The 15,997-nt window shown below is 40.8% G+C and overlaps 1 protein-coding gene across 2 annotated transcripts in view; it reads right to left on the reverse strand.

Annotated features, from left to right (window-relative positions):
• Positions 1-15,997, reverse strand: part of CDH6 (cadherin 6) — a 117,635-nt gene that overhangs the window by 36,205 nt on the left and 65,433 nt on the right. For both annotated transcript variants that reach the window (XM_087815332.1, XM_087815331.1), the window contains exon 2: positions 7,520-7,876. In XM_087815332.1, the coding sequence (XP_087671458.1) occupies positions 7,520-7,747 (228 nt within the window). In that variant the 5' untranslated portion in view covers positions 7,748-7,876. The remainder of the gene's footprint in view (positions 1-7,519; positions 7,877-15,997) is intronic.

The following is a 15,997-nucleotide window of genomic DNA, read 5'->3' on the forward strand; positions in this document are numbered from 1 at the left end:
TCTTGTGTACATGCATTCTCGGTGAATGGGAAACTGGAAGAAACTATAAGTATTTATCCAGTGAAATATTTTGGCTTGCTGCTTTTCTTCTTATTCCAGGTCGCATAATTTCAAATTTGATGCCTCACATGGACCTTTGAGAATACTTGTTACTTTTACTTACTTATCAATAATGGCAATAAGAAAAAAATCTCTTATTGTCTTCTGGGGAATTCTGTACCTTCTTTCAGCCCCTTCTTCAGTTCCCGGTTGGAAGGAATACTGATGTACTTAGCATGCTCACTAGGATTATATCACATTATCATCTTAATAACTGACTATATGAAAGCTTATAGGAAGGGGGAGTTTGCTACTAGCAGCCTATATCTACACAAAAAGAGATGCCTTCTTGAGTTTCCAATGACACATTAAGATCCAGGCATAATCTCTAAATTTGATGAAATTAATTATCAAAGGTAGGACCCCTATCAAAAGCCTGTTTATTTTTGGTAAAAGAAGGTAGAGCATTTGAAGATATATTTAATTTTGACTAGAGAGGTACTGCTTTCTAACAGTTAAGTTTGTAATTCTGGTTACAATATATACTTGTCATATTTAAAATACTATTCTAATGCTGTCATTCATATCAATGGAAATGACAAAGATTGTGGTTTAAGAACCTATTGACTGTTGATCACCAATATGTCTGGGATTTTGATTTTAAAAGAAATATAAACTAGATGTTGGCATTCTGCATATTTATATTTCCATCTGCTATGGCAGACCCATAATGTGACAAAAAACGAAGAACTCTGGTGCAAATCAAGCATTACATGGTTCAATAATAGTACAAACAAGTTAAGGCGATCAGTGAAGAAATACTTAACAATGTCCATGGGCTAGATTCTGGGGGATTTGTTATAATGAGCTTGTAGAGTCTCTATAACCTTCCATCAACCTCTAGCTCTGTTTGACTTGTGGAGCATGGAGATAAAACAGCTCAGTGGGAACAGAAAGAATCCAAACCCTTAACTCTCATTTATTCACCTTCATCCCTCCATTTTGTTGACAAATTGAATTATAAGCGAAGGCATAATGACTTGGAAGTGGGAGAATTCTGGGTTGGGTCCTTCTTGACTTTCAACACTTTACTCCGTGACCCAGGCAGCTGGAAGTTGCCTTTGGGTTTACGACCAGCATCAGACATCCTAACTGTTTTGTTCTCCACATGAGCAACTATGCAGAGAGGGAAGTTTAAGACTCGGAGAATTGCTGTTAAATGGGACATTTTCTTAGCATCAACTAGCAAACTGAAGCTTTTGTCATTAAGAAAGTGAAATTAGTTGACTGGTAGTGGAAACAAAATGAGGATTACTGCCAATATTGGCAGTTGGGAAGTTACTTCTTGAGACATTTTTAAAAAAGTACATTTAACAAGCAAAATATACTAACAGTTGAAATATAAAAATGTTAAATGGCTGAGCATTAAATTTAAATGATGAAGAAGAAAGATGTGCTCAAGGCCCTTGTCCTGACTCACGAGAAAAGAATATTGCAGGCCATTGAACCAGAACAGAAGTTTTGAGGCTATCAAGAGAAATAAAAAGAAAAGACACTTTTTCATCATGATGACCCAAAAGACCATTGAGTGCATATCTAATTTTAAAATACTCACATGTAACTATTTTGAATTTCACTGATGTGTTCTGGAAATTATAATCAAGAAAAAAAATAAAAGGAGAGCACAAAATATTCATGCAAACATATTTGTGTAGCTCTTTAAAAGTAGCTTTTTAAAATAAAATTCTTTTTCTTTCTACTCTTGGCTGTTACACAGCAGGTTCTCAGTAGGTATTTGTGATGTCCAGTTGAATTCAATCACTGAACACCAAAGCATGTTGTGTGTCTGTTTTTTCAAACTGGCTCTGGGAAGCAGTAGGTTTGTGTGAGGGACATATAACTGAATAGTTATCAGGTTAGACAGAGGCCAGCTGCCAAGTTCCGGCAGTGTGAGACTTTGGCTTAAAATACCTGGCTGCTCTGAGCCTTAGTTTACTCATCTATAAAACAGGGATATGACTAATATGTGGGCATTAAGGTTGCTGTGAGGGTCCAGTGAGTTTATACACATGAAGCACTTGGCAGGGTGTCTGGAACAAAGTAACGCTCAGTAAATGTTACTGTGATGATGCTTTCATCCGCTGCTGCTGTTTGAAGTGATGGGTTAAATGAGTCTCTGAATCATCCATCAAATTAGCACCAGGAGGTTTCTACTCTTAAGTTTATGCTCTTTTCAGAAAAAAATAGAAATATAATAAAGCAATATTTTAATGATAGCATCTTTTATATGACCTTTCAGAATATAAAATATTGCTTTATGTTTACTGATTTTGGATCATGTAATTATAGGGACAAATAATTTGTTCATCCCTAATTTTAAAGGTGTATTCGGCTGATGACTTCTATTTTTATGGGCCATTAAAACATTATTGTCTAATTATCCTAAGACTACTGGCTTCGTTGAATCAGGTAAGTGTTCATTTTAAAGACTCAACAGAAAGGCATATTAGGAAGACCTGTACATTAGAGCTCCAAATAGAACCCACATTTTCATGATATTTAAAAAAGTGTATCAATTTTTTGGAAAGCTCCACCAAAGAAAACCATCACCAACTTCTAAAAAGCAAGCATCAGAAAATATCTATGAAAATACAGTTTCAAATTCCATAAAAACAGATCTCTTGGTGTGCTACTAAAAATAGAAGCATCTCAAACGCTTCCAATGGAGATTAGTCTTATGTGTACATTGTGTGGAAGGAGAAGACAAAGGGCATTGTGAAGGGTGAAGGGAAGGGGACAGGGAGACTCAGCTTTGCTGGGGCCTGTTTAATGACGCTATGCGAATCTTTCGCCTAAGACTGTGCAAAGTTCTGAGGTTTTTAAATCTATTTATCTTTGTATTAATGAATGCCTGTGCCTTGGAAATCTAATCAATATCTGCCTATTCTCTTCTTTCCTATTGAACTTAATCTCACGCTATATACCAGTCATCAAGGAATTGCTACATTACATAAAGCTGGCAGGAGGGCATGGTGTTGTTCTTAAAATGTGAAATTACGATGCTTTCTTCCTATTTTTATATGAGCCAAAGATAACCTAAGTAGGTTTTGTATAAAATCATATACTCTTCCCTGTGACCCTGGATGGGAAAATATGCACCTCTTTCTGTTTTCTGTGCCAGCATTAGTGACACTTTCACTGTCCCGGCTGTTCTGTCTGGAAATCTCTGAACGTTTGGCTTTCTCTCCTTTGGCTTCTGCAGCGGATTAATTGGAAGGTCCTTGTAATTCTCCCTGCACAGTGTGAGCTAACACCTTGAAGCGGTTCTTCAACATCATCGCCTCCTTTGGGAAGCTCTGCTGAACCCCACGCCCAGCTGGCCCTCTCCTTTATATTTCCAGAATACTTTTTATCACTGAACTTGCCACATTTTGTTATCATTATTGTCAATAATATTCTCCCAGGGCAGCGGTTCTCAAATTTTGCCACATATTGGAATCATAAATACTTAATTAAAAACCAACTCGATCAGAATCTCTGGGGAGGGGAGACCCAGAGAAGGTATTTTTAAAAGCAGCACTTCTCAAATTTTAATGTGCACATAGTTCACCTGGGGACGCAGCTTCCCGGGTGGGGCCCAAGACTCGGCATATCTAATAAGCCCCCAGGTGACACAGATGCTGCTTATGTTAAATCAGCTCAGAGTTGCCCCGAAATAGTCATGTATTTTGAAAGGAAACCATATTCCTTATTTGTATCTATATCTATATCTTAAGCTCGAAAACTCTTACCCAGTGCAGGGCCACTTCTTCCTACCTTGTTACTCCACCTGCCACCACCGTGTAGGTGAGTCAGGTGTTGACATTTTCTCATACATCAGAGTTTGGCTTGTCAGCATCTCAGTTATTTGCAGTAAGTGCAGCCTCCCTAACCCGCAGAGTCCATGCTTCTGTGTTCATCCTGCCGGCCATGGACACAGTGAAATGCTGAGTATTAAGATAGGAAGAGGAGGAGGGTCTTACTGCCCCTGTGCTTCAAGTTTTAACTATGATCTCGTCTACTCACTTTATTGTCATCCAGCCTTCAGACTCTGTCTTCCACTGCTTCTTGGATGCTCATGTCAACCTATCTTTTTTCTCTTTGGACACCTGACAGCCTTTTGCCCCCACACCAACTCTCGCATTGTCCTCGCTCCACAATCGTCACTGTCACCTCTATTGACTTACCCCAGAATACTTGGAACCAATGGACACAAATACAAATACAAACTGATGCTTATCATGTAAAAACATTTTTCTTCTAATTTAAGTGTATTTGCTCAACTGCATTACTTTTCCTCAGTCAGCGCTTCTATCTGTTACATGTACAGATGAATCTTTCCAGTTTCAGGCCTCAAGAAGGGGCTCTAAGTAACTATTATTTAGCAGGGCCACGGTTCCATTAACCTTTGTACACCTGTACATGGGAATCTAACTGTAGTCTAATGGTCCCCAGAGTGTTCACTGAGGTACCCAGGGTGCAGCAAGGAACTCACTGTGGCACCAGGAAACATTCTTAAATTTCCAGGGAAATAATGCAACACTTGAGCTCTGTCAGACACCTTGTGAATTACTAGCTCAGAGTGGTTCACAGTTTCAACAGTAGGTGGTGTGACGTTCCTTTAGATGATGTTACCTATTTAGGAGGCTGGCTTCCTCCCAGCACTTGTAGAAGGCAAGTACAGTGCAAAAGTCAATGTAGAAAGGAAATGAGGGGCGGTGTCCAGTCTAAGAAGCTGTGCAGTGCCCAGTAGGCACACACTTTCCATTAGTAAGTAACCGGTTATTTAAGAATGAAATGAAAATATTTTTTTTCTGTTAACGGATGCATATTTTTGTCCAACAGTTATTTCTTTTTTTAGAACATAAATACCTATTAAGTAGTTTGGACCTCGCTATTTCTTTTGACCTAAGGACACTGTGAAAAGAATTATTGAGACATCAAGAGCATTGTGAGCCGAGAAAGTTTGGAACCTCTGCTGTAGTCTGATATATTTGTTTTCAAAAGTTTCTTGACCCTGTAGATTTGGATAATCTCATCAGGCATCTGTTTTATTCCAAATCTATTAAAAGTGGACAACTTGTTGCCACATGAGGAGCCCCATCCGTGATTTTTTTTTCCTTTTCAAATTTTTATTTATTTTTTATCTATTTTTAATTGTGGTACAAAGCGCATTATAATCTAATCCTTTTGTCTATTAATAAAACATAACTCCAAAGACAGATTCGGGAAAACACCCTGTCAATAGTGCGAGAATACCTCTTTCACACATCTGATGTTACTATGACATCTTCAGTTACTGCCCGTGGCTTTCTTCTCCAGCCGTGCTATAACTTCAGGGGAGGGGCAGACGAAGGTGCGGTAGGGAAATCTATCTCGCTGCCAATAAAATACCCAAACCCAGCCAATCAGATTGAAGCCGTGACTGTGAAGGGATTTTTGCCTCTCTCCTCTACATTTTCCGCCCACTGAGAGATCCATTAGTGACCTCACTTTACTTTTGCAATGATATAAAAATCAACCTTCCACTTCAGTGCATTACCAGTAAATGTAACAGAGCGCACACAGTGGATTTTTCACCAATAAGAACAACTTCTTTATGCCCCTACTATGTGCCAACCGCTAGTTCTCACTTCACTTGACTGTGTGGCAACTCGGCGAGGCAGGCATTGCTGGTGTGTTTTCTAGGTGATGAAACTGAAGCCTGGAGAGGTTAGTCACCGGCCCGGGCCGCACGACTGGCAGTTGGCAGCACAGAGACTCAGCTCAGGCCTGCTTGTGCCCACAGCTCACGACTTGTCCCCGTGGCAACACTGCCTCTCACAGCCATGATCCTAAAGCGATCCCTGTGCGGCTGCACTCATGGCTGCCTCTGGTGTCCTGAAATAGCCTGCTTTTCTTTAAAACTACGCGGTATTTTTGTCGTGCAATGGCATCACAATTTGAGGAGAAAAACGCAGAAAAGGAGCAATTATTTAGACAAAGCACTTGGAAAAAACTTCAGTGACAGCAGTGCCGTTTGTGTTCTAAAAAGTGCTCCAAAGGAGATAAGATTATTAATTGCTTTTACACCATTACCCTGTTGGTGCAGCGCTACCTGAAATTTCACAAAGGAAAGGGAGAGAAGTACAAGGCCGCGGGCTGTTCCCCGCAGCCGCCCGGCGTGGGAACCGCACAGCAGACGCGAGGCCGGGCCCCTGGGGACCGTGTGGACGCCCCCCTTCCCCGAATGCTTCCTCTCCCGCGTTATTCCACATTAATAATTCACTTCACTGGAACAATGCCTGGTCCTCAGCCCACGCCGCGGATGGCTCTCCTTCCTTTATAGTGGTAAATACTTAAAGAGACTGTCTGCGCGGTTATTCGGGGCCGTTTGATAACAGATTGAAGTGTGACCGTGTAGCCCCTGGAATCTGCACAACTTATGTAATTTGCATACCCTGCTCTTGATGTCTGAAATCACAGCTGCGATCATAAACGAGGACATTCCTCCTCTGCTATGTTCCTTCCCAGTTTGTTTATGTAGAGGGTGTGTGACCATGATTTTTCTTATCAATACCACACTATGAAACACAGAACCCACAAAGTTCAAGCCTGTATCCTTGGGTTTTTGTTTTCCATATCTCTACAGTATGCAGATATTCTGCAACGAGAATGGAGCTGATGATAAAATGCCAGCGAAACTGACGATGACAGTGAAACCGAGCCGTTTCCCTGACTCAGCTCCAGCGATCGCCAAGGGCAATCAAAGCTCCGCCGCCTCATCCCGCGTTCTGGAGTCAATAAAATGGTCAGATGATATTTGGAAATAGCACCTCTCCATAACCATTTGTCTCTTCTGTGAACCTCGCCACAGTTAAATCACGAGCCTCTGAAATGCCCGGCTCTTGCCAATTATCTGAGAAAAGACAAAACAGCAGCAGCAGTGCCAACAGCCAACCTAAGGCAGTGGTGGGGTTTTGAGGACAAAGGGCTCCATTCGGTCAGAGAATGGCCGGCACCGTAGGTATCAGAGTTAAGAAATAGTTCATTTGAACCTGGCCGAAGAACTAAAGCTCGGAATGTTTGCTTTCAGAATGAGAAAAAGGAACCTTCCTTTCCTTACGGCTTAATCGCTCTATTCCTATTTTTAATACATCCTGCATCATAGAACAAGCTGGGCCATATTTTTCAAGCTAAAGTAAAAATTAAAGGATTTATGATAATCTTGCGCGGATGGCTGTGGGCGTTTCATTTCCAACTGGGGCATTTCTCTTTCTTTGTCACAGTGCTAACATTTCTTCTTCCTGAAACTACTCAAGTGGGGAAAAAAAAGTCTCACCAGATAAGCAACAATTCTTACTGTATTGGGGAACAGCTCACATCCTCCCGGTCTATTTATTAGTAGTAACTCCTGCAGGCTTTTAAAACCACAATGCCAAGGCGCCCGGTGGAGTCCTACCTTGCCCACGTACTGATAACCGGTTCCCGTGTACTCCTCCAGGAGAAAGAACTGATTCCACATCCAGCTCCTTTTTGAACGGTTCAGCTCATTCCTGCTGCTTCCAGAGAGCTCCAGTGCCCTTTTCTTGGCCGGGAAACCACTAGTCCTCTTAGATAAAGGAGTTGAGAAAGTTGGGTAGGGCTGACCAACCCAAAAGAGTAGCAAGAAGTACCAGTAAGTTCTCATTCTGGTGACACGGTCCAGGCTCTGGGCAGTGGGGACCTCGCCTTGAAATGCGTGGTTTTTCAGTGGACTGAATTCAGCACCATCCCTCCTGTCTTCCTTAATGCTCTTTGCTTGGCTCTCAGAGGATATCTGGAAAGAAGAAGAACATATCAAGCATTTTTAGAGATGCTTAAAATTCAGCGTTAGAGCAAATAAGCCCTGGCAAAAGAGGACAGAAATTTAAATAGCAAAACAACAAAATTAAGTTGACTATCAGTTGTGAAATGAGGAAAAATCGTCTTTTAGCGATGCTAAGTGGAAAGCATGGGCCCAGTAGGAAGCTGCTATTTTTCTTTCTCTTATTCTATCACTTAAAAATCCTATTTTGAGTAATCGCGTTGTTGTAGGTCAACGTGCCAGAGTGCATTGTGTCACTACTCTTTTACCTTTGGGTACCTGGGCTGAGATCTGGTGAGAAGAAATGGGATTGTGTTTCTGATTCTACAGGGTGTTCCCCAAAAAAGTATATACATTTTAACAGCTGATAGTTTAATTTTGAAAATGAAATGTATTTTAATAAACACTGCCTTTATAATTATTCAAAGTGTGTGTGTACATTTCTTGGGGACACCCTATATAGACATGAACAAGTCAAGTCTAAGGCAAAGAATATCACAGACAGTTTTAATTCAACTGAGAGTGGATAGTGTTGAAATTTTGCTAGAACGTATTGAGTGTCTGTGATGTGTAGACATGGCAATGATAAGCCTATTTTGCAGACTCTTGGCTTTGGAGATGAGCTGATGGAACAGTCAGGGTCAAATACGCCTTCTCTTCAGAATGCATATTAGCATATTGAAGTTTCTGAAGTGAAATTTTGTAATGACGATGGCAAGCCTATATTTAATTCAGTATTTTTCAAACTTAACCAAACTCGTACTGTTACTAGAAAAACGACAAGACCTCAGTTCTTATCTTCTTTAAGGAAAGATTTCAATCAAGAGACAATGTGTCGCAAAGTAAATGAGAATTTATTGGCTTCAGCAAAAACATACGGAGAATGAAACAAGGATGGTGCAGAGAAGCAACAGGAAAGCGTAGGCTGGGCTGCTTTGGCTCAGAGAAGTCAGAGAAAAGGGGGCCTTGGAGACAGGTTCAGGGGGTTAGCCCAGGACGCGCTGCTGCTGCCTGCTGCTCCCCTGGTTGCAAATCTCATAGGGTCCCTTAGAGGAAAGAAATAGGAAGGGAATGGTGTAGGCATGTTCCCCCGGCAGGGAGAGTGTGCTGGGTCCTTCATCCCGAGTGTATTTATCTCTCTCTTGCAGGTGGGAATCTTAGGGGAGATCTCAGGGGAGCATCTCAATAGAATAGTAATTAGTTTTCCAGGTGTGTTTTTTTAGGGTTGTAGTCTCCACTGATTTGTCAGGCCAGGGCAAGTGGTCATTAGTCATTGTAGTTGGTCCTGAGGCAGCTCTGGTGTCACTTGTCTGGTCTTGCTGCTTTTCTGGGCTTGGAACCGAAATACAACTAAGGCTTAGATATCATCTTTCTGGCTTTAAAGTCGATCTTCATTCCTTAAGGCTTTCTGGTGACATCCAGTGTCCAGGCATGTCCTCTCATACATGATGTTCCAGTCAAAGTCTTGGTTAATAAAACCACAATTGGAAACTGGTCTTACTAAATTCATGCAAAGAAATGTATTGCCACAAAAATAATAATACTTGCTCGTTAAGAGTTGCCAAATTCTGGAGGGATTATGTAGGGAGGAAAATATAAATGCTTTAATATTGCTTATGAGGACATAATTTACCAAAGTGATCTAGGGAAAAACAAGTTTCCTTATATCTGGAAAACAGATTTTAAAATCAGCAATATTTTGAACCAGGTCATAAGAGTAAGAATTACTCTCAGTGTGCTCAGTCCCACATAACCAATTTTTGTTTATACTGATTATTTGCCAGTGTTTTCATGAATCCGGTTATTTCTTAGAGTTCTATAAATCATCATCTAGTTTAAAGATATCACCCACTTAGAAACCTGTAATTAGAGTAGGTCGAAGTGACCATCATGAACCTTTCCAAAGATGTAACTAGCATATTTGCAAATGCATCAGAGCAAAACAATGACTGTCTGTAAGTGACAAACTTAAAATGACATGGTTATAGATACAATTATAATGCAATTGATTAAGAACTTAATTTTTTTGTAATATATAACTTTTCAAGATAAAAATTTCCTGGTAAATAATAATTACTATGAAATGACACAAAAGAACAATGCAAAACCCACGTTTTAGATTTCACACACAATTTCAATACGTGAAGAATAAATAATATGCAAAATTTTAAAATGCTGTACATGGTGTATTAAATAGGCCCAATTAGCTCAAAATCTTCTCTTTTATAAGGAGAGAGAACAAATCTTTGAGGTATTCCAGGGCCCACTAGCATAACTCAAAGTCATTTCCGAGTTAAAAGAAGTTTCTTAAAATTTAAACTTTGGGAAGGCTCTCAAACAAACTTAACCAAAAGATTGTAATATAAATTATTTTTTGTAAACCTGGGTAAAACAAACACATTTTATGGTAATAACTTTAAAAGAACTTAAACTGGCTTTGGTATTAAATATTTTTTCCAGACCACAGGATCCTGCTTAATCTATATAACTATTTAACTTCCCTAGGCCAATAAATATTATACCCTAGTTATGCCATCCGTAGGCAGAAAACACACCACATATAATACAGACGAGCACATGTCACATAAAGACCATATACACATACTCCAAGTTATCTGAATTTCTGTAGAAAAGGAACAAGATCTTTTTCATTTGCTTTTGACAACTTTTAAGAAGGCTGGAGTGGAGGGGGGGCGTGGTCACAAGTCTTTTTACCTATTTAGAAATAACCAGCTTTAGAGTTAACTCACTTCCAATCTTGTCCTTTAAAAATGCATTTTCATATTTTAATCTATTACCTATTCTATTTATTCTATTCATATTTCATATTCTATTACCAAACCATACAGTTTCTTTTCAATATAATTCGAATTCTTAACTTTTAGAAAACTTAATTTTTTTAGTGATAACTAAAAGTAAATGATTAGCATTGTTTAGACTGGCAAATACATTTTACGACTTCTAGAAACATAGGCACTTTTATTGGCAAACACACTCATATCTTTAAGAGACATACCTAACAAAGTATAAGACATTTATTAACAGCTCTAAGTCTATTTTCTAGCTTTTTTAGCAATAAAATGCCAAAAGTAGGTGAACTTAAGATTTGTCTAGCAATCAATGTTTAATAGCTGAATTAAGTTAATTTGATCTGCTTGGATGGCTAAGGTTTTTTTCCTTTTAATAAGGACTACATCTTAGAAACTTGCATTTAAGAAGGTGGTCCAGATAAGATTTGGTGGGCTTTGGACTGTTTCGGGAGCCATATCTCTGGCCCTGTAAAGACTTCATTTGTAAAACTCAGGACAGTGTTTTTTAATATCTCAAGAACTGGATTGCCACCCGAATGTTGGCAAAGAACTGACACATTTATTCACCCATTTTCGGCTTTTTTTTTTTTCCCCATCTGGGTATATTTTTCTTTTAGGCTTTGTAGCCATTACAGAGAGATGTAGTTTCCAGGTAATACATAGTTTAGGGTCATCCTTGAGAATCATAAAGACTTGGGTATATGGAACCTCTGTCCATTTCCCTGGGACCAGCGAAACAGGTCTAGCTGCACATCTTACAAAGTTCTGGGCTGTCCCTTAAGGCCATAAAGGCTTGGATGTAAGGGACTTCAGTCCATTTGCCATGACAATGGCAGAAAAGATCTAGCTGGAGAATGGTGCTATAATTAAGGCTTCCATTCTCTGGCCAGGCCTCCTGGTTCCCCAGTTTGTACTGGGGCCATGCTGTATTGCAAAAGAAGACTAACCTCTTTTTCTTTAGGGCCTGGGGGTCAAATTTTGACCAGTTCTTGAGGATGCATTCTAGGGGAGAGTCCTGAGGAATGGAGGGTTGAGTTGGGATTCCCCATGGGGCTCCTGCGCGTCATGAGATACACCCTCTGACACCTCCACAGAGATTCTTAGTCACCTAAGAATACCTGAGACTCAGGCTGGAGGGAGGACGAGCCCCTCATCTTCAGGGTGAGCAAGCTCAACTCTCATTTATGGTAAATGGTTTTGTTCAGACCCTCAGGAAGCAATTCCAACTGAAAAGCCAAAGTTAAAAACCAGGCATCTTTTTCCCCCCTGTGCTTAGTTATCTTGACTCTTATCTATAGCCTAGGGTCTCTCAACCATGCATCTTAGGTCCACCTCCAGGATTTCAAAAAAAGCTCAGAGACAGCCTGAATTCAACTCCATACACAAAGGAAGGAAGAGAAAGGGAAGAAAAGAACATCCTTCCAGCCAAAGGACAAGGATCTCTCTCTCTCCACTGGAACTAGAAACCTGACAGGGAAAAGCCTCAGGGAAGGACCTGTTTTTACAGTGCTCCTGGGTGCGTGGATGTTGTCTTTGCAGTCGGCCGGGTGTCTAATGCAAACTTCCCTGGTCCATGACCAACTGACTCATCCTGCTATGGGAGTCTTCTAGCGCTGAGCACCCTAACAGCTTTTAAATGCTAGTCCCATGCCCCCACAGTGTGGCAATCCACAGAGAGAGAGAGAGAGAGAGAAAACCCCATGGCCAGAGGAGAAGATGCAGGGAGGATAGAGAACACAGTTAGTCATGTCCTTCAAGCCAAGGTGGCGAGGACAACTGGCTTACCAGTGATAAAACAATCCAAGTCACAGTAAGAACAATCCCGGTCGCCGGCAAGATGACGAGACCTCGGTTCTCGTCTTCTTGAAGGAAAGATTTCAATCAAGAGACAAAGTGTAGAAAAGTAAGTGAGAATGTATTGGCCGCAGCAAACATAGACTTAGGATAGCGAAACAAGGAAGGTGCATGGAAGCAGCAACAGGAGAGCCCAGGCTGGGCTGCTCTGGCTCAGAGAAGTCGGAGAAAAGGGGGCCTTGGAGACAGGTTCAGGGGGTTAGCCCAGGACGAGCTGCCGCTGCCTGCTGCTCCCCTGGTTGCAAGTCTCGTGGGGTCCCTTAGAGGAAAGAAGCTGGGAGGGAATGGTGTGGCTGTGCTCTCCTGGTGGAGAGTGTGCATTGGGTCCTTCATCCTGAGCGTATTTATCTCTCTCTTGCAGATGGGAATCTTAGGGGAGGTCTTAGGGGAGGGTCTCAATAGAATAGTCATCAGCTTTCCAGGTGTGCTTTTTCAGCGTCGTGGTCTCCACCGATTGGTGGGTGCCAAAGCAGGGAATGAACTGGTCCTGAGGCAGCCACGGTGTCACTTGTCTGGTCTTGCTGCTCTTCTGGGCCTGGAGCTGATGTTATCTTTAGGGAGGAAAAGTTGAAGGGGTCTAGACAGAATGACCAGCAATATGCTAGGGGAGGAAAGGTTACCCTGGGGCGAGGTCCTTGCTCTCCCAGTTTTGCCCCTTGCTAGGCATTCAGGGCTTTCTGCCCTGGTGTGAGTTTCTGTACCTGGCCCATTGTCCTTGCTCTGCTCATGTCTGCCTAACTGCCTATAACAGTATGACCTAATTAACACCATGGGATGAATTAATGAACTAGGTATAGAATTTAAATTTAATAGAATGTGAGATTTAAATGAACAATTCTATTGAAATACCTTTAGGAAATCCTAGGCTCTTATGTCTAAATTTTACTTGTATCATAAGCAACCAAGCCTTATGTATTAAAATTGGTGAAACAATTTCTATGTAATTTTCATAGGCATATCACACATATCTTAATATCACAGGGCAAGATTTCTGAAAGTCAGCTGTTATAATTGTGGGTAATAATTTTCCATGGCAAATATTATTTTTCAAGAATAGAACCTAGCACTTAAAAAATAATTGGGCCAGACTGTTTGGCAAAGATGTCACAGATTGGTTTGCTATTTTATGTAAAGTAATACTTGCCTATATCTCCTTCCTAACAACTTTTTCACATTTCTTGGGGGAAAAAAAATCTAATAAATTGCTCCTACACCTTACTATTTGATATAGGAAAAATATTTTCCTAAATAAAACTAACAAAAAATACAGTGCTTTATAGTGTAGAACATAATAGTAATGAAACTGGCACTATTGGCGGTGGTGGGAATGGCAATGGGTGTTAGTCTGGTGGGTGGGGTCAGATGGAACCCAGGTTCAGCAACCTTGGTACTTGAGTTCTGGCTAGGAGAGAATTCAGAGCCAAGATCCAAACTATAAGAGAACATTTATTTATAAAATCAGAGGTAGAAGTAATTTATAGAAGAAATGGGCTTAGGAAACAAGTTATAGGGGTAAAGGAAGGTCCCTCAGATCTTAGAAGGGAGGAAGGTAAAGGTGACATGCCCACAGCGGTTGGGACATGGGGAAGGGGGAGGGAGAAGTACGGGAAAAGTGTGGACGTGTTCCTGGGAGGGAGAGTGTGATGGGTCCTCTGTCCTAAGGGTCTTAAGGGTCAAAATTTTAGGGAAGGTCCCAGGAGAAGATCTCAATAGAATATTCATGTTTTCCAGATGTGTTCCTTCAGGGTTGGGGTCTCCACTGATACATTGGTTGTCTCCAGGGCAGGGGGTTATTGTCCAACGCAACTGGTCCTGAAATCAGCCTTTGGGTCACTTGTCTGGTTTTGCTGCTTTTCTGGGCCTGGAGCTGAATACAACTGAGGCCTAGATGCTATCTCTAGGCAGGACAAGGCCAGGGCGTCCTTGTTCTGCTCACGTCTAACTGCCTACCACCACAGGACACTCACTCTAAATAAATGCAGATAAACAAACATGTTTTAGGTAATCTGATCAGTAATTTTTTTCTCTTTGTCAGAAAAGACCTGTTCACCTGTGTCCTATCATTCTACCAGGTAAATGTATGTGACTATTCCCCCCCCCCTTGGCAATGAGTAATTGCAGCCACCTAACACGTGGCTTAGTAAAAGCTTTCTCTTGGAATATAAGTAAAATATTTCATAGTGCTCAGCATTTTAAAACCTTTATCCCATTATTATCTTCCTGACAGCAGGCTGGGGAAGTTGAAGATTCCACAGGTGAGTAAATTAGTACCATGACAATTAGTCATGCTGGAAAAATGCCAGGGAACAGTACACTTGTCATCACATGGCCTGGGCACAGGTGCGGAATGACTGCTGCTCGGTTAGGTAACGAGGAATCTTCCCTCTTCTCATGGGTGGTATATAAAGGGGACTGAGAGAGCATATGGAAAAAAGCCCTCCGAAGACATCTATTCGTTTTTAGCAGTAGAGACTACACTGAGGTTGAGTCAGTGAGAATTACATTTTTCTTAATTTCCCACATTCTCCGTTATTTGCATAGACAAAGCCTGTGGTGAAGAATTACCCGTCTGCTGCTGCTGCTCTCCAAGTACCCCCCGGTGCTGGAGGGAAAGAGGGGTGCAGAGAATGGAGGTGTCAGCTGTTTAAAAGGCAGACTCCTAAAGGCCATTTTAAAGAAAAGTCTATCCCTCTGGGCGTTGTGTACAAACTCTACAAGCTGTTGCCACTTGAATATTAAATATTAGTTCTTTTTAATATCACAGATACCAAAATGTCAGGTATTTCATAATTTATTTATTTATTTATTTTTTGCTTAGTTGGTAATGAGCTTTTAAAGTGGTACAGATTTAAGCAGTGTTTCTAAGTATTTGAGAACATCTAGTTTGGCTATATCCCACTTCTTTCTGTATCAACTTGGCAGGGTGTGTCTTTGTTAAAAACTCCATATGCAAAATTACTAAAATTAGCACGGTCCACTCATATTTGGTGTTAGCTTTTTAGAGGGATATGTTTCTCTGTGAAATTCTATGGTTAAAAAAAATAGCCAACAAACTTGAAACTGTTGAATATATAACTTCACAATTCCCATTTAATAGTTCTTAATAGGCAGGGTTGCACAGTGGTTGAGATTATCGATGCTGGAGCCAGACTGCCTGGGTTTAAATCCACGCTCTGCCTCTTAGTTTCTGCGAACTCGGAAAAATTGCTTAATCTCATGTACCTTAGTGTCTTCTTCTGTAAGTGGGGATAATTACAGTAACCACCTCATGGGGTTTTGTAAGGATTAAATAAGTCATTATAGGCAAAGCCCTTAGTAAGGTATTCATAAGCATTAACTGTTACTATTATGACTATTGTTATCGTTACTATTATTTGCATGGCAGGTGTGGACTCCGTCTCCAGCACAATGCAGATGTCTACAAAAGATA

Source organism: Miniopterus natalensis, chromosome 3, assembly GCF_054644295.1.
Source record: "Miniopterus natalensis isolate mMinNat1 chromosome 3, mMinNat1.hap1, whole genome shotgun sequence".
Taxonomy (NCBI): Eukaryota; Metazoa; Chordata; class Mammalia; order Chiroptera; family Miniopteridae; genus Miniopterus; species Miniopterus natalensis.